Source organism: Equus caballus, chromosome 16 (genome assembly GCF_041296265.1).
Source record: "Equus caballus isolate H_3958 breed thoroughbred chromosome 16, TB-T2T, whole genome shotgun sequence".
In the NCBI taxonomy this organism is placed as follows: domain Eukaryota; kingdom Metazoa; phylum Chordata; class Mammalia; order Perissodactyla; family Equidae; genus Equus; species Equus caballus.
Genome location: NC_091699.1, coordinates 57,804,716 through 57,829,501, shown reverse-complemented (window position 1 = coordinate 57,829,501; position 24,786 = coordinate 57,804,716). Strand labels below are relative to the sequence as shown.

At 40.2% G+C, this 24,786-nt stretch overlaps 1 protein-coding gene across 3 annotated transcripts in view; it reads right to left on the bottom strand.

Annotated features, from left to right (window-relative positions):
- Positions 1-24,786, bottom strand: part of SCN11A (sodium voltage-gated channel alpha subunit 11) — a 146,385-nt gene that overhangs the window by 34,303 nt on the left and 87,296 nt on the right. For all 3 annotated transcript variants that reach the window (XM_001916599.5, XM_070238926.1, XM_070238927.1), the window contains 8 exons: positions 21,690-21,831; positions 20,923-21,120; positions 19,871-20,044; positions 16,905-17,034; positions 15,605-15,843; positions 11,964-12,146; positions 9,553-9,921; positions 7,432-7,866 (listed from right to left, as the gene is read on the bottom strand). In XM_001916599.5, the coding sequence (XP_001916634.4) occupies positions 7,432-7,866; positions 9,553-9,921; positions 11,964-12,146; positions 15,605-15,843; positions 16,905-17,034; positions 19,871-20,044; positions 20,923-21,120; positions 21,690-21,831 (1,870 nt within the window). The remainder of the gene's footprint in view (positions 1-7,431; positions 7,867-9,552; positions 9,922-11,963; positions 12,147-15,604; positions 15,844-16,904; positions 17,035-19,870; positions 20,045-20,922; positions 21,121-21,689; positions 21,832-24,786) is intronic.

Sequence of the window (24,786 nt, the reverse complement as noted above, 5' to 3'; positions counted from 1 at the left end):
GACTCACCCTGAGCTAACATCTGTGCCAATCTTCCTCCATTTTGTTTGTGGGTCACCGCCACAGCATGGCTGATGGGTGATGCAGGTCTGCTCCTGGGATCTGAACCTGCAAACCTGGGCCGCCGAACCACAGCGTGCTGAACTTAACCACTAGGCCACGGGGCCAGCCCTGACAAATGTGAACTAAGATTTCAATATCCAGCAAAACCATCTTCCAAAAAATGAAGACACGGGGCCAGCCCTGTGGCCAAGTGGTTAAGTTTGTGTGCTCTGCTTCAGTGGCCCAGGGTTTCAACCATTTGGATCCTGGGCATGGACATGGCACCACTCATCAAGCCATGCTGAGATGGCATCCCACATAGCACAACCAGAAGGACCTACGACTAGAACGTACAACTATGTACTGGGGGGCTTTGGGGAAAAGAAGAAGAAAAAAAAAGATTGGCAACAGATGTTAGTTCAGGTGCCAATCTTTAAAAAAAAAAAAAAAAGAAGGTGAAATAAAGACTTCCCAGATAAACAAAAATGGAGAATTCTTTGCCAGCTGACCCACCTTACAAAAAATACTAAAGGAGATCCTTCAGGCTGAAAGCAAATGACCTTAAATGGTAATAAAAGTCCACAGAAAACAGCAAAGAGCACAGGTAAAGGTAAGTATGCAATTATAAAAGATGATATAAATGCATATTTCTTTTCCTTTCTTCTCTTAACAGATTTCAAAAGAAATTGTGTAAAACAATATGTTTAAAATTAATGCATTGTTAGGCACATAACATATAGAAATAAAACGTATTTGATAACACCAGCACAAAAGAGTGAGTGGGAGAAAAGTTGTATTAGAGTAAGGAAATGACACCTGAAGTTTATTCAAATTCACAAAAACAAATGAAGGGAGCCACAAATGATAAACAAGAAAATTAATAAAATAAACTCTATAAATATATACTTGCTTTCTTTTCCTTTCTCAGCTTCTTTAGTAGACATATAATTCTACAAAGCAATAATGCTAAAAATATTATTGGGCTTTTAACATACAGACATGTAATACATACAATAAAAAATAGTACAAAATGGAGGAGAGGTAATAGAGCTTTATATGAGTAATGTTTCTGTATCTCACTGGAATTAAGTCAGTATAGACCAGACATCACTTCTAATAAGTTAGATGTATATGGTAGTTCCCAGAGCAACCAATAAGAAAATAACTCAAAAATACTGTGAAAAAATTGTGAAAGGAATTAAGATGTTACACTAGAAAATATTCAAATAATGCAAAATAAGGCAGTAAAGAGGAAAAGAGGAATAAAAACATGAGACATATCAAAAACAAAAAGCAAAATATTAGAAGTAAATAAACCAGATTGATAATAATATTAAATGTGAATGGGTTAAACAGTCTAACCAAAAGGCAGAAATTGTCAGACTGGATAAGAAAACAAGATCCAATTATGTATTGTCTACAGGAGACACATTTTAGATTTAGAGATACAAATAGTTTGAAAGCAAAAGGATGAGAAAAGATACCATGCAAGGAACAACCATAGGAAAGCTAGACTGACTATATTAACATCAGACAAAATAGACTTTAAAACAAAAAAATCTTCTAGAGATAAAGAGGGACATTTTGTAATGAGAAAAGTGTCAATACATCAGGAAGATATAACATTTATAAACATTTACGCACCTAAGAGAAGAGCCACAAAATATAGGCATACTTTGTTTTATTGTGCTTCATTTTATTGTGCTTCACAGATTTGTGTTTTTTAGAAGACCCTCCACTAGCAAAAAAATTATGACTTAATGAAGGCTCAGGTGATAGTTAGCATGTTTTAGCAATAAAGTATGTTTTAATTAAGGTATATTCATTGTTCTTTTAGACATAATGCTATTGCATACTTAATAGAATACAGTGTAGTGTAAACATAACTTCTATATGCACTGGGAAACCAAAAAGATACATGTGACTTGCTTTATTGTGATAATCGCTCTATTGCAGTGGTCTGGAACCGAGCCTGCACTATCTTGGAAGTATGCCTGTATAAGAAACAAAAACTGACTGAATGGAAGGGAGACAGAGACAATTTAACAATAATGGTTGGAGACTTCAATAACCCATTTTCAAAAGTGAATATAACAACTAATTAGAAGATCAACAAGGAAACAGAAGACTTGAACAGCACTATAAATCAATTATATCTAACAAACATCTATAGAACACTCAAGCCCAAACAGATACACATTCTTCTCAAGTACACATGAAACACTTCCCAGATAGACAACATGCTAGGCCATAAAACAGCTTCAATAAATTTAAAAGGATTGAAATTGTACAGAGGATGTTCTCTGATAACAATGAAGTAAAATTAGAAATTAATAACAAAAAGATATTTGAAGAATTCACAACCATGTGGAAATTAAACAAAACTTTCTTAAATAACCAACACGTCAAAGAAGGAATCACAAGAAAATAGAAGAGACTGTAAGATAAATGGAAACAAAAATATAATATGCCAAAAATTGTTGGATGCGGCTAAGGCAGTGCTTAAAGGAAAATTTGTAGCTATAAACATCTACAATAAAAAAAAGAGAAACATCTCAAATCAATAACTTAGCCTTGTACCTTAAAGCACTGGAAAAGGAAGAGAAAACAAAGCTCAAAGCAAGCAGAAGGGGGCCAGCCCCATGGCTGAGTGGTTAAGTTCGTGCGCTCTGCTTCGGCAGCCCAGGGTTTTGCAGGTTCGGATCCTGGGCGGGGACCTAGCACCGCTCATCAAGCCATGCTGAGGTGGCATCCCACATGTCACAACTAGAAGGACCCACAACTAAAAATATACACAACTATATACCGGGGGGCTTTGAAAGAAGAAGGAAAAATAAAATCTTAAAAAAAAAAAAAAAAAAAAAGCAAGCAGAAGAAAGGATATAATAAGTATTCAAGTAGAAATTAATAAAATAATAGATAAAATTGATGAAACCAAAATTGGTTATTTTAAAAGATCAGCAAAATTGACAAAACTTTAACAAGACTGATCCAGAGAAAATAAGAGAAGACCAAATTACTAAAATCAGGAATGAAAGAGGGGACGTTATTATCAACCTTACAGAAATCAAAAGGATTATAAGGAAATACTATGAATAACTGTACATCAACAAAAATGGATAAGTTCAATGAAATAGACATATTCCTAGAAATATAAAGCTACCAAAACAGATTCAAGAAGAAATAGAAAATCTGAATAGCCCTATAACAAGGAAAGAGACTGAATTTACACTTTTAAAACTTCCTGCAGAGACTTCCAGTTTCTGGTTTGACATGTAAGAAGCCTGGAGGCCTTCACCCCATCCTAACAAGTAAAAAGCTGAACAAACTGGAAAATCAACAGCTCTTCCTATATCCATAAGAGAAGTGAGGACCAGGACAAACCACGGCCCCCAAAATTGGAGAGAAAGCCAGGAAAATACAGAGAATCACAACTTACCAGAGCAGAAACCCATGGGCAAAAATCTCCGTGGGAACCAGTGCCAGGGTAGGGAAACCTGAAGTATAATTAACAAATTGCTGGAGGCTCAGTGTGGACAAGTCTAAGAGATAAAAGCTCTAGGGGACAAGGTTATCAGGGGACTCCTATACTTTCATGAGTTTTACCTCTTGGAGCTCTACCAGATTCTCACGGTGACTATCAGAGACAAATCCCCTTGCGCTTCTGGCAGGAGGAGCGGAAAGGAAATCACTTTAAAATATGCGAGAGCATTCTGTTCTTAACGACTGTCCTCAAGAGAAACTAGTCAATCAGAGCCTAACCTGGAGGGGTTTTATCAGGGCCTAACTGACCTGGGTGAAGGGAAATACCCAATTCCAGTCAGCTCTCCATTTCCATGCGGAGAGAGGGAAATACTCAACTCCAGCCCACTCTGGCCATTCTGTCCCACCTACGGGGATGAAGGTGGACTGCAAAGGACCGTGAAGTTCACAGTCCAGAGGCACAGGCTCACTAAAAGACTGAGACTTAATCACAGGAATACAGAATGCTCCCATTCCTCCCACACCTTACCAACACATTACCAAAGGCCTGTTTGTAGCAGTTCCATCTACCTAGCACATCATGTCTGACTATGAAGAAAAAATTATAAGGCATAAAAAAGGCAAAACCAAAATAAAACAGTTTGAGAGCAAGCACCAAATCCAGACTCAATATGGCAGAGATGTTGGAATTATCAGACCAGGAACTTAAAACAACTATGATTGAAAAGCTAAGGGCTGTAATGAATAAAGAAGACAGCATGTTTTCTTAAACACAAGCAATTTAAGCAGAGAGATGGAAATTCTAAGAAAGAATAAAAAAGAAATGCTAGAGATCAAAAGCATTGTAACAGAAATGAAGAATGCCATTGATGGGCTTATTGGTAGGCTGGACACAGCTGAAGAAAGAATCTCTGAGCTTGAGGCTATCTCAATAGAAACCACCAAAACTGAAAAGCAAAGAGAAAAAATATGGAAAAAAAACAGAACAGAATACCCAAGACCTGTGGGGCAACTACAAAGGTGCAACATACACATAATGGTAATACCAGAAGGAGAAAGACAGAAATGAATAGAACAAATATTTGAAACCTTAATGACTGAGAATTTTCCTTACAACGCTATATATCAATTATAATTTGTAATATGATTTGGTTGGACCTTGAGGACATTACGCTCAAGCGAAATAAGCCAGACAGAGAAAGACAAATACTGTATGGTATCACTTATATGTGGAACCTAAAAAAGCCAAATTTGCAGAAACAGAGAGTAGAACGGTGGTTACCGGGGGCTGAGGGCTGGGCGAAATGGGGAGATATTGGTCTAAAAGTACTACTGCCAATTAGGAGATGAATATTCATGGAATCTAATATACGGCATTTTAATTATAGTTGACAACGCCGTGTTATATACTTGCAAGTTGCTAAGAGAGTAAACCTTAAATGTTCTCACCACAAAAAAGAAATAGTAATTATGTGACATAATGGAGGTGTTAGCGAATGCCACTGTGGTAATTATATTGTAATATATAAGTATATCAACACATTGCATACCTTAAACTTACACAATGTTATATGTTAATTATATCTCAAGGATAGAGAACAAAAAGATATAGAAGAGGAGGAAGTCTACTCAACTCACTTGATGAGGCTCATACCAACCTGATACCAAAACCAAGCAGACACATTACAAGGGGAAAACCCAGGGATGTAAAATCTTTAACAAAATATTAGCAAATTGAATCCAAATGTATATAAAAGGATAATATACCATAACCAAGTAGGGATAATCCAAGGAATGTGTAGGTGATTTAACATTTAAAATAAATGAGGAAAAAAGCTGTGATTATCCCAATAAATATAGGAAATGCATTTCAGAAAATTCAATATATATTCATGATTTAAAAAAAAACCTCCTAGCAAACTAGGAGGAAAGAGAACTTCCTCAACTAAGATCTTACTTAATGGAGAAAGACTTTATGTTTCTATCTAAGATTAGGAGCAAGGCGAGGTATATACTCCCATGATTCCTATTCAACATTATACTGAAGGCCCTAACCAATGTAATAAAGTAAGAAAAAAACCCATACAGATTAAAAAAAAAAAAAGTAAAGCTGTCTTTATTTACAGATGAACTAATTATATGCATAGAAAATTCTAAGGAATCTACAAAAAGCTATTGGAATTAATAAGTCAGTTTACGAAGACTGCAGGATACAAAATCAATATACAAAAGTCAATTCCATTTCTATATACTAATAATGAACATTTGGAAATTGACATTTTAAAAATTACATTTACAATAGCATAAAAACATTAACTATTTATGGAGAAATTTAACGAAATATGTTATGACTCATACACTGAAAACTACAAAAGACTGCTAAGAAAAGTTAGGAAAATCTAAATAGGCAGAGAGGTATACATGTTCATGAATCAGAAGACTTAATGTTACTAACATCCAATTATCTATAAAATAATCTATATATTCCATGTAATCCCAAACAAAATCCCAGTAGTCTTTTCTATGAAAAGTTGACAAGCTGATTCTAAAATACATAAGGAAATGCAAAGGACCCACAATAGCCAAAATAAATTCAATAGAGAACAAAGTTATACAACTGGCTTTCAAAACTTATTATAAATCTACAGTAATCAAGAGAGTGTGGCATTGGTGTAAAATAGATATATATATCAATGAAACAGAATTAAGAGTTTAGAAAAAGATGTATATATAGCCAACTGACTTTTGACAAAGATACCAAGTTGATTCAACGGAATAAAAACAGACTTTTCAATAAACGGTACTAGAATCACTAGATATATATACAGGGGGAAAAAAGACAACTCATACCATATACAAAAATTAAACTGAAAGGGATCACGGACTTGAATTTAAGAGTTAACCCAGAAAATTCTCAAACAAAACGTATGAGAAAATCTTTGCAACTTTGGCTTATACAAAGATTTCTTAGAATGAAAACAAAACACATGAACCATAGGAGAAATATTGATAAATTATACTTTACCAAAAGTAAAAATTTCTGATCATTGAACGATACCATTAAGAAAATAAAAGGTGAACCACAGACAGAAAATATATGCAATATACATATCAGGCAAAGGATTTGTGTTCAGAATATTAATAAACTCTTAGAACTTAATAATAAGAAAACAAACAGCTCAATAAAAAGACAGTAGACACTTCACCAATGAAGATATATTATGCAATATCATTAGTAGTGAAATAAAAATTAAAACCACTACAAACCCATTAGAATGGTTAAAAATTAAAAAGGCAGACAACATCGAATATTGGCAAGGATGTGGAGCAAATGGAACTCCCATACATTGCTGGTGGGAAGATAATATGTTACAACCATTGTGGAAAATTCAGGAATATACAAACAGCAATGCTGCATCCAGAATGAAGTCCGTAGTTGTTTATTTAGGGCATCCATCACCCTGCCACTCCCTGGCAGCCCTCACCTCCCACCACTCCTTACCTATGAGCCCCACACTTGTCCCTGAAGAGACTGAGTTTGTTCCCACCACTGTCTCTTTTTCTATGCTCTTCACTTCACTTTCCACACACTCTCTTTCCTCACCTTTCAGCCGATCCACACTCTATATTTCTTTTAGGGCTCAATCAAAGGCTCTCGATTCCCCTGTTGCTCCAGCCCACTCTGATCCTGTTTCCCTCTGAACTCCTCTGACACCTCCCATCTGTGCCACGTGTGCAGGACCATGATGAGAACCAGCCCTGGGAAGTGCATGTGGGTGTTGAGGGGCAGCCACCACATTTTATACCCTTATTACCCCTGCACAGTGCTCAGAACAGGGCAGGCAACCAGTGCCCCATGACAACTCTAGCTTTGCATGACTGCTAAGTCTATCTGTGAACCTTCGTACCTGTTTTCCAGCCTCAGGTTGTGTGAAAGGTTGTGCATTATTTTCATCAGGACATTCAACATCATCATCTTCCTCTTCAGCAAGTGGGGCCAACCAAGTCCGATCATACTCAACACTCAAGGTCTTTGGTGCAGAAATTAGTATACCAAACTCTTCCCAGGTGTCTGGGCCCTTTTTCATCTCTGTGACCAGGGGGATGATGTCTTTGCTCTCTGCAGCAGAGCCTCCTGTCACCTCTTTTTGCTCTGGTAAGTTTTGCCTCCTGTACCACTTGTGATAAAAATGCTCAAGATTATGTAACACAAAATAAAAAGCCCGGCGGAACCGATCCAGGGCTAACTGGACTTCGGTTTTCCTGGTCTGTCCTTCCAAGCTTCCACCTCTCTCCTCACTGCTGAAGGAATTGAGCAGCAAGGCAATGAAGAGATTGAGTACCTGGGAAGGAGGCAGGGACACAAGGAGAATGGAACATTTAGCAAAGGAAAGGATACAGTAGGTTTCCAGAACAACTTTTCCCCAAGACTCAAAACAAAATCAAAAGAGAGTTCTATGTCCTTCTGTCTCCCAAGAAAGCTCATCTATAGAATAAATAAAAGGAGAGAAGATTGAGGAAGTAATAGAGACAGCAAGATAAGACAAAAGAAAAATTGAAATTAAAGAGTGCAAACAGCCAAATCACGTTTATCTACATATAAGCAGCATGTATTGTAGACTCTGGAAAGGAGACCCACATGGCAAAATCGAAAGTCTATATTCCTTGGGGATCAGCCTGAATCATGAGCTTGGATTTTTGTTGGAATTGCCCACAGGGATATGGGTCTTATGTCTAAGACTGCTGTGGAGTCCACTCCTGTTTGTGCAGGCTCTTTAGGTCCTGCTGCCCAAAATGCAGTGAAGTCTTGGGGCTGAGCTGGAGGGATCTGAACCAAATCTGCAACTGTTTTGTTGAAGCATATATGACTTTAAAGGCAAATCATCCCAACAGCTTCCTACTTTAGTTTTTTGCTTACACTTAAAAACCCTCCAATTTATCATCTTTACCTTCTTAAACTCCCTTGTTTGTGGCTCTCACCAGCTCAAAAATATACAACCTTTGAAGAGAGGGATTCTTTCCATGTGAATGGGTCTAGTCACCCTTCCTCAGCTTCACCATGAGAATGCCCAACTCTGGTTCTTTGCTCAGTCTCTCCTCTATTTGCTAAGTTCTCCTTGATTCTTAAGCGCCCTTCTCAAGCACTGCATCTTCCACAAATCCTTTCTTAATGCTCTCTTCCCACTCACTTTGGTGATATCCTGTTCTTCTGAACTTTTTTTATCACTTATTGTCTATCTACCTCACTTATCAGGTACTCAAGATAACTTTGTGTGTGGATAGTTAATTATATTTGCATGATGGCCCCAACTTGATTCTGAAGATCTTGTGCTCAGGTATCCTTGTGTGTCTGCTGTCTCTTCATGCCCTCACTGGTGTACATCTAATTAGCCTCTCCATAAATATCTACATTTCCAGCTGCAAGTAATAGACTCAAGGCAGCTTACACAAACGGAAAAGGTAATATAATAAGTTTGAAAATAGATCAGGGGCCAATTATGACACGAAGATAGGTTTGTTCTGTCTTTTCACTCTACCTTCCTCAGTGTGCTCTCTAGCTTAGGCTAGTTCTCGTCATGGTCACATCATCTCTGCAGTTCTGCCAGAAGTCACAGTCATAAAAAGGCCAGAAGAAGTATAAGGACCATTTTTTCTCTCATCCCTTCTTTTTTTAAATAGAACAAGAGGTCTTCTTCAGTGAACATCCCTTTACACCCTACTGACCAAATTAAGTCACAAACTTCTACCTCAGCCAATCACCAGCAAAGAGAATATGACTATCCTAGAATAATCGCCTGGAGTAGAACAGCTACTGGGGCATCAGTCAACATGAACACTATCTGACAAGGAGGTTTTGTTTCATGCTTATTACACTTTCCACAAACCAAATTCAAATGCAGATTTTTAAATATTATATAATAAATTTATAATATTATATTTAGAATAACAATTTTCACCAGTGAAGTGCTGCAAAAAAAGCTAATGCATCTGTGAAGTCTATGTATTTAAAAAAAATCTAAGACACTCACCACGAGTTTTCCTATCACCATGATCAACAGAAAGACAATAATGCACAGTGACGGATCAGCTACTTGCATGCATTCCCACATGTTTTCAATCCATTCCCCACAGAGGATGCGGAATACCACCAGAAAGGAGTGGTAGAAATCCCCCATGTGCCAGCGTCGTAAACATGGGACTGTAGGAATACAGGATTTCGTATTTCTTTTTTCATAACCGAATTTAGAGCCAAAAAGCTGCATGCCAACAACCGAGAAAATAAAGACCACAATGGCCAGGACCACAGTCAGGTTTCCAAGGGCTCCAACGGAGTGGCCAATTATCTTAATCAGTGTGTTCAAAGTTGGCCAGGATTTGGCTAACTTGAAGACCCTCAGCTGTAAAAACAGACAATAAACAAAAATGGAAGAAAAGCCAGTTAAGGACAAAGTCCATCTGCTCAGCTATAAAGCAAATGACATGTTCCCAAACCACAGCATTTATGACTTTCAAAAATCTTTTCAAAGCCAAATCAATCCTAAACATGGTCACCAACTCCCTGTCCCAAACTAATACTTATCTGTATCGACTTTTTGTGTTAAAAATGGAAATATTTTATTCTAACATTTTCTTAAATGATAAAGACTTTGGGATCATGATGGTGAAATCGAGTATATGTATTTATTATATAAAATGAATGTTTTGGAATCCTATTTAATATACTAGGGGTCGAAAATATGGCCTGAGGGCCAGATCCGGCTCATTGCCTCTTTTTGTATGGCCTGAGAGGTAAGACTATTTTTTACATTTTTTAAATGGTTGGAAAATAATCAAAAGAAGGATATTTCTTTGTACATGAAAACTGTATGAAGTCCACATTTCTGCATCTGTAAATAAAGTTTTATTGGAACACAGCCATACCCATTTGTTCTCGAATGTCTACAACTACTTTTGTGCTACAATAGCAAAGTTGAATGATTTTGACAGAAACCATATGGTCTGTAAGGCTGAAAATATTTACCATCTGGCCTTTTACAGAAAAATTTTGCTAATTCCAGCATTATATATTCCAGGTCACAAGTTTAAATCTAAGTTTTATAACAAAGATGAGAGTAATATGACGTTTTGTACCTAGGAGAGAAAAGGCAATCAGCTGCTCAAGACATGCACACTTTTTCCAAGGAGAAGATTTTTTCATGGAACCTTACAGACCTTGCAGGAGACAATAACCTTAGAGAAAATACAGCAACTAGCTTCATAGGTTATTTCTTATAGTAACTTTCAATATAAAGTGATGATTCACTCCAAAGTACAATCCTGTTAAGGACCAACTATTCATTGTTGGAGTGGAAATATTGCAGGTCAGTAGGACTTATGTCTCAGGAGAAGGACCACCACTGTCTACTCAGAGGGGAGTCAGAGGCATATCAGGGAGAGACTATGGTTCTGTTCTCATACACAGACAACAGACGCCACAGAATTCCTTGCCTCGGAGCATGGCTATAATAAGCCTAAACAATTGTAAAGCAAATACAATTTTGCTCACCCAAGGCCAATAAAACTTTAAGAGAGTAGCCTAATAATGCCTTACTTTGAGCAGTGTGATCTCCTAACATATCCCAAGTACACGCTTAGATAAGTGAATCAAAAGTCTTACTCTGCAGGCTTAGAAATCCTATCCATGTCAAAAAGAAAATAAAGTGAATCTTTGAAAGAGGACAAGAGGCCACCTTTTGTGGTTTCCCAATTCCCCTCTCAGATGTGGTTTCTCTATAGCTTTTTATCTATACCTCTCATGGGATCTGTCACAGTCTACTTTGCCTCATGGTCATTTCTGGCCCTGTCTTACATCATCCCTGGACTGCAAACTCCTTGAAGACAGTACTTTCCTCATCTTTGAGTCTTCCCTCATGTCACCTCATATCAGGCACTCTGCAGAGCTTGCCGGAATGCCTCCAATAGTTAGTGGATGGAGGGCAAAGACTACAGAATAGGAATGTGGCCCTGGCAGTAGTGAGGAGGGACCTTGTGAGATAGGACCTGCCAGCAGCAGCTGTCCCCCTCCTAGGCTCTGTAGTCTTCATTCCCTTGGTGAGCCCAGATGTGAGTGTGCCTGACTCAGAGCTCTGTGGGGGAAGAGATCATCAGAAAGGTCATACAAAGAAAGAAGCAGAGTCCAGACACTGAAAGACACAATTTTGCATCTGCTTGCCTAAAGAGTCGTTTTGGGGGTGGTGGGAAGCAGGGGTTCAGCTGAGAGAAGACCTTCTTGGACTCCCAGGAGTATTAAAGACTTAGGTTGGAGGAGGAGTGCAGTAGATTCTCGGGTCAAGGTAAGATAAGTTAAAGTTTAATCTAAAATAGCCATCGAACTCACTCAAGTGTCTTTTCAATACTGGCGGCTAAGTTATTCAGTAAAGTAAGAAAGTAAGTGCCTTACCACTCTTAAGGAACGGAAAAATGGCCATTTTTGTTTTCCTGCAACTATACTATTCATCACATCTGCAAAACTCAGAAGAGCGACGACACTGTCAAAAATGTTCCAGCCTCGGCGAAAGTAGTGGTAGGGATCGAGCGCGATGATTTTAAGGAACATTTCTGCCATAAAAACGCCAGTGAAAACCTACAGTGAGACAAAAAAGAATGAGAAAAGGAAGCTACCTCTCTTGGGAGATACACTTTGAAGAATGACGCAAAGGAATTACAGGTCACAAAGCAATAAAATGCATTCTCACGGTTGACACAGTATACCCCCAAGTCCGTGAGGAAGAACCATTTATGGCTGCAGCATGAACCTCACTCTGCCTTTGCTCCTTTCCACCCATCTCCGTGGTGCCCATTCCAATGTTACCAAGCTCACAGACATCAGGATGAAGAGTAAATATTATTTCCCATTCTGTTGAAAATAAGGCAAAATTGGGTTCTTGGTGGATAGCACAGTGATAGGAAGTGTCAAGCAATTTCTCCTGTGAATTATCTTTAAAATATCAATAAAAACTACAAAATGGGGGAAAGTACACAACAGCTCTGAAAACTAAAGATAAATGTCCTCTACAGACTGGAATCCAGGAGGAGTTCACCTAATCTCTCAATCTCAGCACCTTGACCAGAAAAAAATTAAAAAGAGGCCCAGAGCAGAGAATAGAAAAACACTACCAGGGACAGAAAAATGTCTGTGAACAATTCAAGATATAGGAGAAACTCTAGATTGGTCATGGTTGAAAGGAAGATTAGTGAGTTGGAATATAATCCCAAAAACTCATTCAGAATATAGGGCTCATCATTCCAGATCAAAATATTAGAATTAAGAGGGGTGGAAGTTACAAAAAATGCTAACTTATGTGTTTTCCATAGGCAAAAATAATTTTTTTGTCTTTGTCTTTGACAATTAGATACAGACTTTAGGAATTTTCAAAATGTTGAATAAGTAGTAGCCAAATTAAAAACTAAATCTATATTCTATATCTTTGCAGAAGGTAAAGCAAAGCATTTCCTCATAGCAAATAGCACATTCTCTATGACACACACACAACTATACAGAAATGAGCAAAACAATACTACAAAAATAAAAAGGTAATATAAAAAGGGTTAAAGACTTTAAAAATGTTGTCAGTTATAAAACTCTCCTTTACAGTTCTGAAAAAAAAATCCAAAAATGCTTAAATCTCCTTATTAAAAGAAACACATGATCTGTTTTTATAAATAATTCAATGACTTACTATTTACTTTTTTTAAATCCCTAAAATAAAAAACACAAGTTAAAATAAAACGGTTGGCAAAGATAAATCCAGGAGAGGCAAATAAAAAGAAATTGAGGGTGGCAAAGAAGTTTTCAAGCTTTTATCTATCTTTTCCCTTTAAACATTGCTGCCTACCCCACTCAATGCCACAACCAGGGCCTAAAGGCATGCCTGTTCTACAGGTATTGCCTGTTCTAGTTAGTTGTGTGGGACTGACCCCGGCCTCCTTGGATCTACTCCTCCTCCTCCTATCTCCTTCAGGCTTTAGGTGTCTAGCCCTACAGCCTCCCTAGATGCCTTGGGACCATTCACTTTGCAGTCTAATTCAATTGCTACTTATGGCTTCTTGGGAGTTCCATGTACTCCCCTGATTTGAGCAATCCCGAAGCCTGAGAGTCCATTTCCAACTCCAGACCCACAGAACTCCACAGTCCAGCTTAATCCTGGTCCACCCATCAGAGGAGGGAGGTTTGGATGTGTTCTTTGGAACTCAAGGCTCCAAGGCCTCCCTCCACCACCACCATGGGGGCACAATAGATGGGATGGCTGCCACCTTTGTATTCTGCATCTGGGGAATGGGGAACATGGAATGAAAGCACAGGCTATGAGGCCAGCTTTGCATGTTTCTCGTCAATTTTCAGGAGCCAGGGTGCATGTCCTCAGACACCGACAATGTCCCTGTGCTTCCTTCTGCCTCTGGAGAAAGTTAAGAAGAATGTCACTTAATTCATCAGCTTCCGACGCCTTCACCTCAACACCCAGGATGCCTAGTCAGTGGGAAATCTGAGAGGGGGCTGTTGGCCATTTCTCACAGTTTGATCAGCAGAGGAATGGATGGACAGACCGCTTTTGCCATTGGGAAGCTTTGTTCAGGGAATGACTCTGGGTTCTTTGGGTATTCTCTGAAACTTATCCAATAACTCTACCCACCAGGAGGTGCTGAAAGATGGATCTGCTGACTGTTGAGGCAGAGACCATGGCCCTGAGGGCACAACATTCTGCCTCCAAGTGAAACAACACCATCAGCCCATTTCTGGAATACCTCAGCAGGAGGCAGTTGAATACACTGGTCAGGAGTCCAGAAGACCCCAGGCTGTTAGAAGGTACTGCGTGTGTTAGGTTTATCATGCAGCATGGAATCAAATCCATCTCATGCACACAAATGAGGCACTTCTTCCCGAAAGCAGTAGGCAGAAAGGAACTTAAATGCAGATTGTCTTTAGGAGAACCACCCTGGTTTTGTACTGCAGTGCCACTGTACCCTTTCTCCTCCTGGGAGGGATGTGCGACTGAGGGTGACAGGTGTGTATCTCCAGTTCTACAGCATCCTAAAGTTGATGCATAGAAGCAGCTCTGTGGACCAACTCCTGATTCAATAGGTACAGTGGGTACTCATCAATGTAAAAAAAAAGAACTGAAAAATACATCCATCCATCTCTATATGTGTATAAACTACCTGGAAATACTCTGCAATGCTAAAAATGATCATCCTTGCTAGTAGGACCATAGGAAATGAGTTTCTTCTTTGTATTTCCCTTCTTTGTATTTTTCCTTATGCAAAAAGTTTTTTTTAAGGCATGCATTGCTTTTTAAATTGGAAAAATAAAATAAACTTTAAGAGGAAAGAGTTAGGCATTCTGGTAAGATTTTTAGCCCATTAACTCATTAGCTAATTCTAGTAACACATTCAGTGGATAATTATTCGTTATTTCTGCTATTTGGGATATTTTCCCTTGGGGAAAAAAATGCCTTCTACAGGAACTATGAATTAAAGTGAACAGTTCCTGAAAAGTCTGCTCCCCATCTTAGTTTTCCCAATTTAACTGAGACTAGATCCATGCAGTGAGAGACACATCGAAGCAGCTCAAGTCTGGAACCAACCCCACCCCTACCCCACAGGCTCCACATACCCCCTCCCAGGAAAGTGTACCTCCCACAGCTGCCAGGCCCTGACTCACCTTTCCAGGGGGAATAGTACTTAGTAATGGCATTTGTGACAAATGATGTCATCAATATCACCAGGGACCATGGGCCTCTGGCTATGGTTAACGTTTTCTTAATTATTCCAAATAGTTGACCTTTTGAGACGTCTACTTGCTCTGGCTTACCACTGGATAACTAAAAAGACACTGTAACATACTGGAGGGGCCAATGTAGGTCCCACGGAAAATTACTGAACTGGGTAAAAACAAAATCCTGACAGTCATCTTTTCCCTCTAGTCCCCCTAAGGGGAACAAAGGCCTGGGTTGCATTAGGCCACATTCACAAAATGTTTAGACTTTGAAAGAGTTATGATTCAAAGTTTGAAATACGCTTATATTTTAAAAAGCCTAAAGTTACCAAATTCCCTGTATTCAACATCGTCTCAAAAGTCGGGTCCATGTTGTAATGCTCCATGGCCAAGAAGACAGTGTTGATTATGATGCAGATGGTGACGGCCAGCTCAGTAAAGGGGTCAGTCATCATGGTTTTCAGGGCCTTCTTAATACGAAGCCACTGGGGGCTGCAGTCCCACACGAGGTATTTGGATGCCAGGTTTTCCCCACATGGGAGGCAAGGTTCCTGGGATTTTTCTAGTTCTGGAGAAGAATGAAAGAGCAGTTGAGGTGTTAGCTCTGAACCAGTCTGGCTGCTCTTTGAGTGAGTGCATTCCTTCCTCCATCTTCCCTAGGGTCGCTGTGAGGCAATGTAATCAGTCAAGAAGGGCATTGACTGGTGTAGCCAGATAGGTTTCCCACATATAGCTTCCATGTGGTATAGTCAAGTACATCATGTCTTTACACTTATATTGAGCATCTGGGAGCTGGGCTGCACTGTTAGACATACAGATGAGGAAGTCAATGCTGACTGGCTGTGAACCCATGAGGGAGAGACACACAAGCCCAAGTCATGTTCACTCAAGGCAGACCATGGTGACAGCTGTAACAGAGGCACAAGGAGCTACCAGGGCTCAGGGGAAGGAGAGATATTCAGGCAAGGCCATCTATATGCACTGAAACAAAACACACTCAGTTTTTTGAGTTCAGGTCATAAAGCAGCTGCATCCTTGATTTTTCTGATACCATTTCAGAGGACTCATGTAGGCCAAACAAGGTGATGCAATGGGCTCAAAAGTGCTAAGGGACCCATTTGACCCCATCCTTGCAGGGACTTGAGTCCTGCCCTTCAACACCAACCCCTTAGTTGAGTTGCTGTTACCTGCTATTAATCAAGTCAATCAGATGGCTCCAGACTATCTACAAAGGTCTTCTATTGTCCACGCCAGATTCCAAACTCTGACTTCAATGAAAACTGCCACCTACTGGAAACGTCTATGTCTTCTCTTCTTTGGCTATCATTGTCACTGAGACCTCCTGTGACTACCTGGCCTGATCGGGAGGTTCCATTTGTGCTCTTGGTCCCAAATCCTATCCCAGGTCTAGCTGGTTCCCACACTACCCAAGTGCTGGCTCAGGGTGGACCCACAGGGAAGGCCCACTTTTTCCAAACCACTTTTCTTACATGCTCCAAAGATGTGTAGGAAGTCACTCTTTGTAGAAAGTACAGTTAGTTGCAGAGGGCTTCTAGGGGCTGGTGACAGGGAGAATGGAAGGATATCATTGAAGTTAGGCTCTCCCTTGGGCTGGGAGGCAGAACTTACCCTGCACAGTGATGGTGAGGATACTGACAGCACTCAGCGCCCTCTGCCTTTGGATGGGGTCTCCACGCTCATCACCATGGTCCAGTGACAGATTCTGGGACAGTCGTTTGGTTTGTTCTAGGAGGTGTGGCTGTGAGAGAAGGCACAACGGACTTTCTAAGAGAAGAGGCTTTCTCTCCTCAAAACGTTACAAACGTCTTTGTTTCAATGCCACATGCAGCAAAGATGCTTAATATTTTATATAGGCTGATTCACTTCAATGTCATGGCATGCCAAATGTTCAGCTTTCTAATTCATATTTAATAAATAAGAGAAATATGGTTTGAACATTCATATTTCTTATGTATGTACATTTGTAGAGTCTTACCTACAGAAATTTTTTTTCTCAAAATTTTCTTTCTCAGATTTGTTCATTGTCAACAAAGAGCAAAAAAATTTTACAAAAACTAACGAGCAACGGTTCAGGGTAAATAAATGGTTTAAGCAATAAAAAGTCTAATTTGGAAACAACGTTTGCCAGGGGTGGAAGTGGGGAAGAAGTTTAGAAAGGTGGATTGGGGCCAGAGAGCGAAGTGCCTTGAACGACTGCCTAAATAGGTTTTAAAACAGTCAGAAACTAAAAAGAACAGTCAAAATAAATATCACAAAATCTATACACTAAATCTCAAGCACTCTCTCAGGCTACGCCCGAGAGATTATTGACTCCCACCTCACCTACAAATCTAATGTCTCTGGAGACTAAAGGACATAAGCCCTCAGCTATCCAGAAAACTCAGGTCCAGATGGTTTATTTCCCCAAAGTTCTGATCAACCAGGGCCCCAGAGGAGACCAAATAGCTGATGAGCTATTTTAAAGACAGCCTTTCTTTTCTATAGCTATTTCTTGTTCTAGTTAAAGAGAAAAGACACTTTATGTTAAGTGTTTGTGTCTCTGTCTATTGTTTTGTGGAAAGGGGGGAAAACTTCCAAAATATTAAAAAATATTTGCAGTCTCTTCAATATGTGTGGTCCCTCTCCCCACCCCATTCTCGGGCATGCACATCCACCTTCTGCCCACTTCGTCTCCCTTGTTCTATTTCAGGAAAGTGGCTCTTGCCATTATTCCCCAGCATCTTCAACATTTTCCTCTCTTCTGACTTCTCTCTCCACAATTGAAACATGTTCGAACATTCCCCCACCTTAATGATAAGAATAGCCTTTTTTCCCCTAGTGCCCATCCTCCCATAACTTCATTTCTGCATATCCAACTCCCTAGTCAATATCCACGCTGGGAGATCCCATAGGCACCTCAAAATTGGCACATCCGGAACCGAACTTGCCATCTTCTCTATCCCCAGAACATGTTCCTTTCCTGTCTCAGTAAATTACCCTCCATCAAGTCAACTACCCAAGCCATAAACCAAGTATCATGCCCACCCTCTACAATTAGTCAATTGCCAAATTTTATCTTCTGTAGATCATGTAATCTGTTAATCTCTCTTGATCTTCATTTCCCTAATCCTAGTTCAAGCCACTGTCATTTCTTACATAGATTACTGCAACAACTTCTTCTTCTTCTTCTTTTTTTTTGCTGAGGAAGATTAGTCCTGAGCTAACATCTGTGCCAACCTTCCTCTTTTTTTTGCTTAAGGAAGACTCACCCTGAGCTAACATTTGTGCCAATCTTCCTCCACTTTATATGTGGGTAGCTGCCGCAGCATGGCTGATGAGTAGAATAGGTCCCCACCAAGGATCCGAATCCGTGAACCCCAGTGCCGCTGAAGTGGAGCATGCAAACTTAACCACTACAACACTGGGCTGGCCCCTGCAACAGATTCTTAATTGGTTGCCTCCAGTCTCGCTCTTCTCCAAACCCATCTCTTCAATGCATTCAGCATTTCAAAATGTAAATTTAGTCATATCACTCATTTGATTAAAACTTTTCAATGCTGCTTACCCCTTGCTCTCAGTATAAAGGTTGAACTCCTTGGCTTCAAGGCCTTTTGTGATGGTCCCATTCTTACCACTACAGCCTTTTACCACCCCCAACCCCCAATCTCATCTCACACACACACACACACACACACACGCTCGCAAGTTTCCTACTGGGTCATGTCCTCTTGCCCTCCTTTGCTTCCAGGCCTTTGCCTGTGCTGTGCTCTCTACCGGCAGTGCTACCGTCTTCCTTTTGCCTGGTTAATCCACCTTTTCAGCTTAGACACTGCTTCCTCCATGAACTCTGTTTTGATTCACTGCTCTTCTCATAGCCCACCAAGTCTGGGTTGATTGTCTGAAGTAGATGCTGTCTTGGCCCATCCATATATCCTCAGGCCTTACCTGAGGGCTTTCTCTGGCCCCACGAACCTCCTCTGCCCTGATGCACAGTAAGCCAGAAATACAGAAAAGTATAATCTCCTGACCTCAGTAGTCTTTAACCAATGATGGATCAAAGTTGGTGTATAAATACCCTAGTGCCCTCACTCCAGTGAGATTAAACTCCAACTACCTTCAATGGTAACTGGCTTGATAGTACATGTATCGCTTCTCCCTTCCCCTCTCAGTGCTTCCTGGAACCACTTCCCAAATAATCTACTCGCACTGTAGCGCTCAGGGTTTGCTTCAGAGGGAAGCCCCTAAGACACTGCTCCTCCTCTGTTCTCCCACAGCGATCATCATGTCAGTCATCACATTGAATAACGACTGCCTCTTTATTAGTGTGTCTTCATCATTAGCTGCCTGTCTTATACATCTCATCTACCCTCAGCACCTACCCCGGTGCCAAGCAGATAGTAAACACTATCAACACTTTAAATAGATGTTCGTAAATAAATGGGTAGTTGAATAGACACATGGACAGGAAAGTATGTGCAAATGGATGAGTGGATAAGTGGGTAAACGAATGAATGAATCCTTTCAATTAGACTGACAACTTGATCTGTACCCCTGAACAGTGCTATAGCATCATTAATCCCTAAGCCAGGACTTGCCTTTTTTTGGGAATCTTCATCAGAATCTGTTCCTGGAAACTTCTCTTTCCCAGAGTCTCTCAAAAAGAAGGATTTCCTTTTCTTATTACCAAATAGCTTTCTCTTCTTTGGGGAAAAAGATGATGCTTCAAGGGAATTAAGTGAACTTCTGTCAATTCCCATGGCAACCAGAGCCTTGGAGAGTGCACAAAAGCAATTAGTGAACAGATTAGACCTCCCCATAAAACATCGCAATTGACCTTGACCTAAGTGAGCATTCTCTTCTCTCTTCTGGTAGCACCATACCATTTAGATTGCCCATCATCTAACTGGAATATACCGGCTTTGTCATAATTTATCTGTGTAATATGTCCTGTTTGTCCATGGAGATTGCAGCCCTCAAAGGCAGGGTTGACTCATTCATATCTCTGTATCACTAACCCTAAACACAGTGCCCAGTATGTGCCAGGCACTTAATAAATGTTTGTGCCTGATGATGCATAGATTAAGCATTTACAATGGGCTTTCCTCTGACAGATCTCTGTGGCGGATAAGGAGTGTATAAAACATGGTCCCTGTCCTGAAAATCTTAGAATTGAACTGGAAAAATGTAAAGATACCAGGGAAACAATGAGAATGGCCTATGAATATGACAGGAATTTCAAGAAGGGAGAGATGATCATGGCTTTTATCTCTAGAACCACCATTATTGTCTTCCCAAATCCTCTCAAGTGAACACAAACATCTCCAGATTCCCACAACAAAGCCCAGGGCAGAGCCTGAATTTACATATACACAAGTTTTATCCTGTAGCCAGCAATTTGGGATCTGTCCTAGAAGGCTCGGGTTTCAGAAGGTCAAAGAACATCAAGACCAAGTGTTCCCTGTTCTCAAGAGTCCTGTGTCTGGACATCTCATTGAGAGACAGCAGCAGAGCCTGTCTTTCTGCAAGGGGCTTAAATTCTCAGAAGAGCACCAGTAGAGAGCACTACACCCCAGCCTCATACAGCACCCTTGAGCCTCAGGCCCCATGGCCTCTACGGTCCCCGCAAGCAGACCCCATGAGCCCCTACCTCCTTCTCTTTCTTTAACAGCTGCTGGGCTTCCTGGAACATTTTCTCCTTGGCCTCTGTCTCAGCAGCTACGTTCCTGTTCTGTTCCTCGTAAGCCATGGTGACAACAGCCAGAGTTAAGTTAATCAGGTAGAAAGAGCCCAGGAAGATCACCACCACAAAGAAGAAGACTGAGTAGAGCCCCGAGGTAACCAAAGTCTGCAAGGGACAGAGCACACGCTTGCATCTGAAGCCTTCTTCCACAGGGCGGTGACCATCACCTCAAGCAGAGATTGTATAGTAGCAATCGGCTTCCCCCAGCACTGGTGGGCTCAGCTGCCTGCAGCATCATCTACGGCCTCCCTAGGCACCCAGAGACTCCTGATGCCCTATATCTCAGAGAGGAAATGCCGTCCATACGTTCCCATGGAAGTCTCAGTGACTTTACTATGATTTTCTCAAGGGTGTTTGCATTTTAAAACTAAAAAGGCAAAAGAGATAGCAATGCTTCATGAAAACTGAAGCACTAGTGCTGGAACTTCAGGCAGCAGGGAACCTGGGGAGGGGTAATATTTCAAGGAAGTGGAGTTTTTGTCCACTATTCTTCCAAATATCATGTTTATAAAATTTTTTTTGATGTTTCTAACAGAACTTCTAAAGCAGAATTTAACAGTACAACTGTTAAGGCTGAGGAATAGATGACAAAGGTGGAAGATAGATGGTAGGTCATAAATAAATGATAGAGAGATAGATCAGCGACGGGGAGAGAGAGACAATAAATGGATAACCTGTTGGTAAAGCTTCTCCCACGAATCTTGGGTCATAAGCCGGAACATGGCAAGAAAAGACCAGCCAAAGTTGTCAAACTTCGTAAAATTATGGTCAGGATTGTCATCTGTGTGTCTGCATTCAAAGTCTTCAGAACAGGCACTAGATATTGGAAACAAGTGAACAGAGAAAGAATGAGATTCCCCACAGCCCAGCTCCCCATCTTCCCCCATGGCGTTGGTTCCTCTGAGGGCCACGGCTCACACCTGAAAGTCCTGGGTGAAGAGTACCTTTAGAGTGGCCATCCCCCTGTCTGACAACCCTCCCAGCCAAACCTTAACCTGGGCACCCATTCACTCTTTCCAAATAGATTGATTAGTAAATTCAGGTTAGCAGTTTTTCATTGAAAAATTAAGTGCAGTGACATAGTGAACAACCAATGGTAAAAAAGGGCTTACAATAAATAAGAAGTCTCCATCTCTCCCCCAATCCTAGTCCCACTTCCTAGAGGCAACAGTTTAACAGCTACTTTTGTACCTTTTCCATGAATATAGAAGCACATATATATCAACACATATCTTCTATAATACATAAATGGGAGCATCCTTTGAACACTCTCTTGCACCTTGCTTTCTTCATGGAACAGTGCAGCTTGGAGATCTTTTCCATATCAGCATACAGGAAGACATCTCACTTATTTTCATGTCTTACAGTCCTATGACTCACCTACTTGCTCTGCTAATGATGAATACTAAGGTTTCAGTTGTTGGTCTTTTGCTTTTACAAACATTTGGGGTTTAGTCTACAATGAGTATCTTACACATAGATCTTTGCCCACATCACCAAAGCACACATCACTAAGTGTATCTATAGGATTTACTCAGGATATGTACTTGCTTAATTTTTAATAAATATAGTATTTTTATCGAAATAATATATGTGTGGTTTAAAAATCACATGGCACCAAAAGGCCTGTAATGAAAACCATTCCATCTTTCTTCAACCATCATTTACACACCCCAAATTCAACAACTTTTGATTCTTGTACATCCGTATCTCTAAATATAATGCTTATACTGATATTTGATTTATCAATTTTAGTCCTTGTTGATTAACTTCCTGTTATGGTAGATGAGGGATAGCCCTCCAACATCCCTTCTCACTTCATCACTACTTATATCAGTCTTCATAGAAAAATATTGTGGCCTGTGTCGATGGCTCTTCTGGGTTGGATACATTTTTTCTTGGCTCCTATGTGTAGCTCTTTCCAAGTTTTACTCCCTCATTTTTCTGGAAAAAATCTCAAGTAGGCTTCTTAAGAAGACTGGGTGATCTTTGCGTACACGAGTATACCTTTATTCTACCTTTACAGTTGATAGATAGTTTGGTCAGAAATAGAATTTTGGGTTGAAAATAATTTTTCCTTAGAAATATTAAGGCACCACTCAGCTATTTATCCTGTGTGGCTATTGAGAATTCAGATGCTGTTTTGATTTTTTTGTTCTTTTGTGAGTCACCTTCTTTTTCTCTTTGGTTTTCTGATCTTTTCCCCAGGTTCTGAAACGCCATGACAATGGACTTGGCATGGTCCTTTTTCATTCATTGTATCGTGACTTTATGGGACATGGAGGGACTTGCATCCTTAATCCCAGGAAAATGCTCCATATTATTTCTTTGCTAATTTCCTCCCTTTTGCTTTTTCTGTGCTCTATTTCTGGAATTCCTACTTCGTCAAAAGTTGGAACTTCTGGATTAATGTTTATCCTCATATTTTCTGTCTCTGTCTTTTGTTGCTACCTTCTGGGCTATTTCCTCAACTTTATCTTTTAATTCTATTATTGATTTTATATAATCATGTTAGCAAAAAAAGATCTTTCTTGTTCTCTGACTGCTCCTCTTTCATAACAAGCTTTTTTTTTTTTTTACGAAGATTAGCCCAGAGCTAACATCCATACCATCTTCCTTTACTTTATATATGGGATGCCCGTCACAGTATGGCTTGATAAGCAGTGCTAGGTTGACGCCTGGGATCTAAAGCTGCAAACCCTGGGCCACCAAAGTGGAGCATGTGACCTTAACTGCTACAACACTGGGCCAGCCCCAAGCTATTTTTGTTTTTATGTATACAACATCTCTTTTAATTTTACCAAAGACCCCATTTAAAGCTTTAAAAGCCCTTTTTGGTTCCCCAACTTCTTGTGGTTTTGTTCACGGCTCTTACTGACCAAATGTTTGCATCCCCCAAAAATTCCTATGTTGAAATACTGGCCCCCAGTGTGATGGTATTATGAGGTGGGGCCTTAGGGAGGTAATTAGGTCATGAGGGTGAGCCCTTATGGAATGGGATTAGTGCCCTTATAAAAGAGACCCCAGGAGAGCCCTCTAGGCCTCTTTCCATCATGCAAAGATACAATGAGTAGACAGTAGTCTGCAACCCCAAAGAGGGCCCTCACTAGAACCCAACCATTCTGGTGCCCTGATCATGGACTTCCAGCTTCCAGAACTGTGAGAAATAAACTTCTGTTGTTTATAAGCCACCCAGTCCATGGTATTTTGTTATAGCAACCTGAAGTAACTAAGACAATCATCGCTTTTTCTGTTTCTTTATCCCGGCCTCCTTTACACCAAAGGCTTTTTCCAGTGCCCGGTAAGTCTGGGTTGTTCCGTCACATTTAATCAGACATCCTGACAAGCTGATGGGTTGTTTGCTTGGTCGGCAGAGTGGGATTTGGTGAGTAGCAGGCTTTGCTTTAGGGTGACTCAGAAGGAGGACATTCATTGTGCCCTCTTTCCCACCAGATCTCAATGAATTCTGCCAAGTTTCAGTACCCTTATCTTCCAGGAGCCTGCTGGGGCTGAATCTACTACCATACTTAATTTCCCTCATTTCCTTGTTTCTTCAATCTCCCTCTCCCTGGATATGCCTTCCATTAACGTATATAGGTGATTAAGTCTCTCCTCCAGTGTTCCCATCTCAGCAAAGGCACCACCAGTCACTCACACCAGAAATAAGAGAAACACCTATAACAGTTTTCTCTCCTCTGCACTTCCCACCGCTATCCTACACATGCACCTGTGTACACATATGCACACCAACACCCCTCTTCAATCCATAGG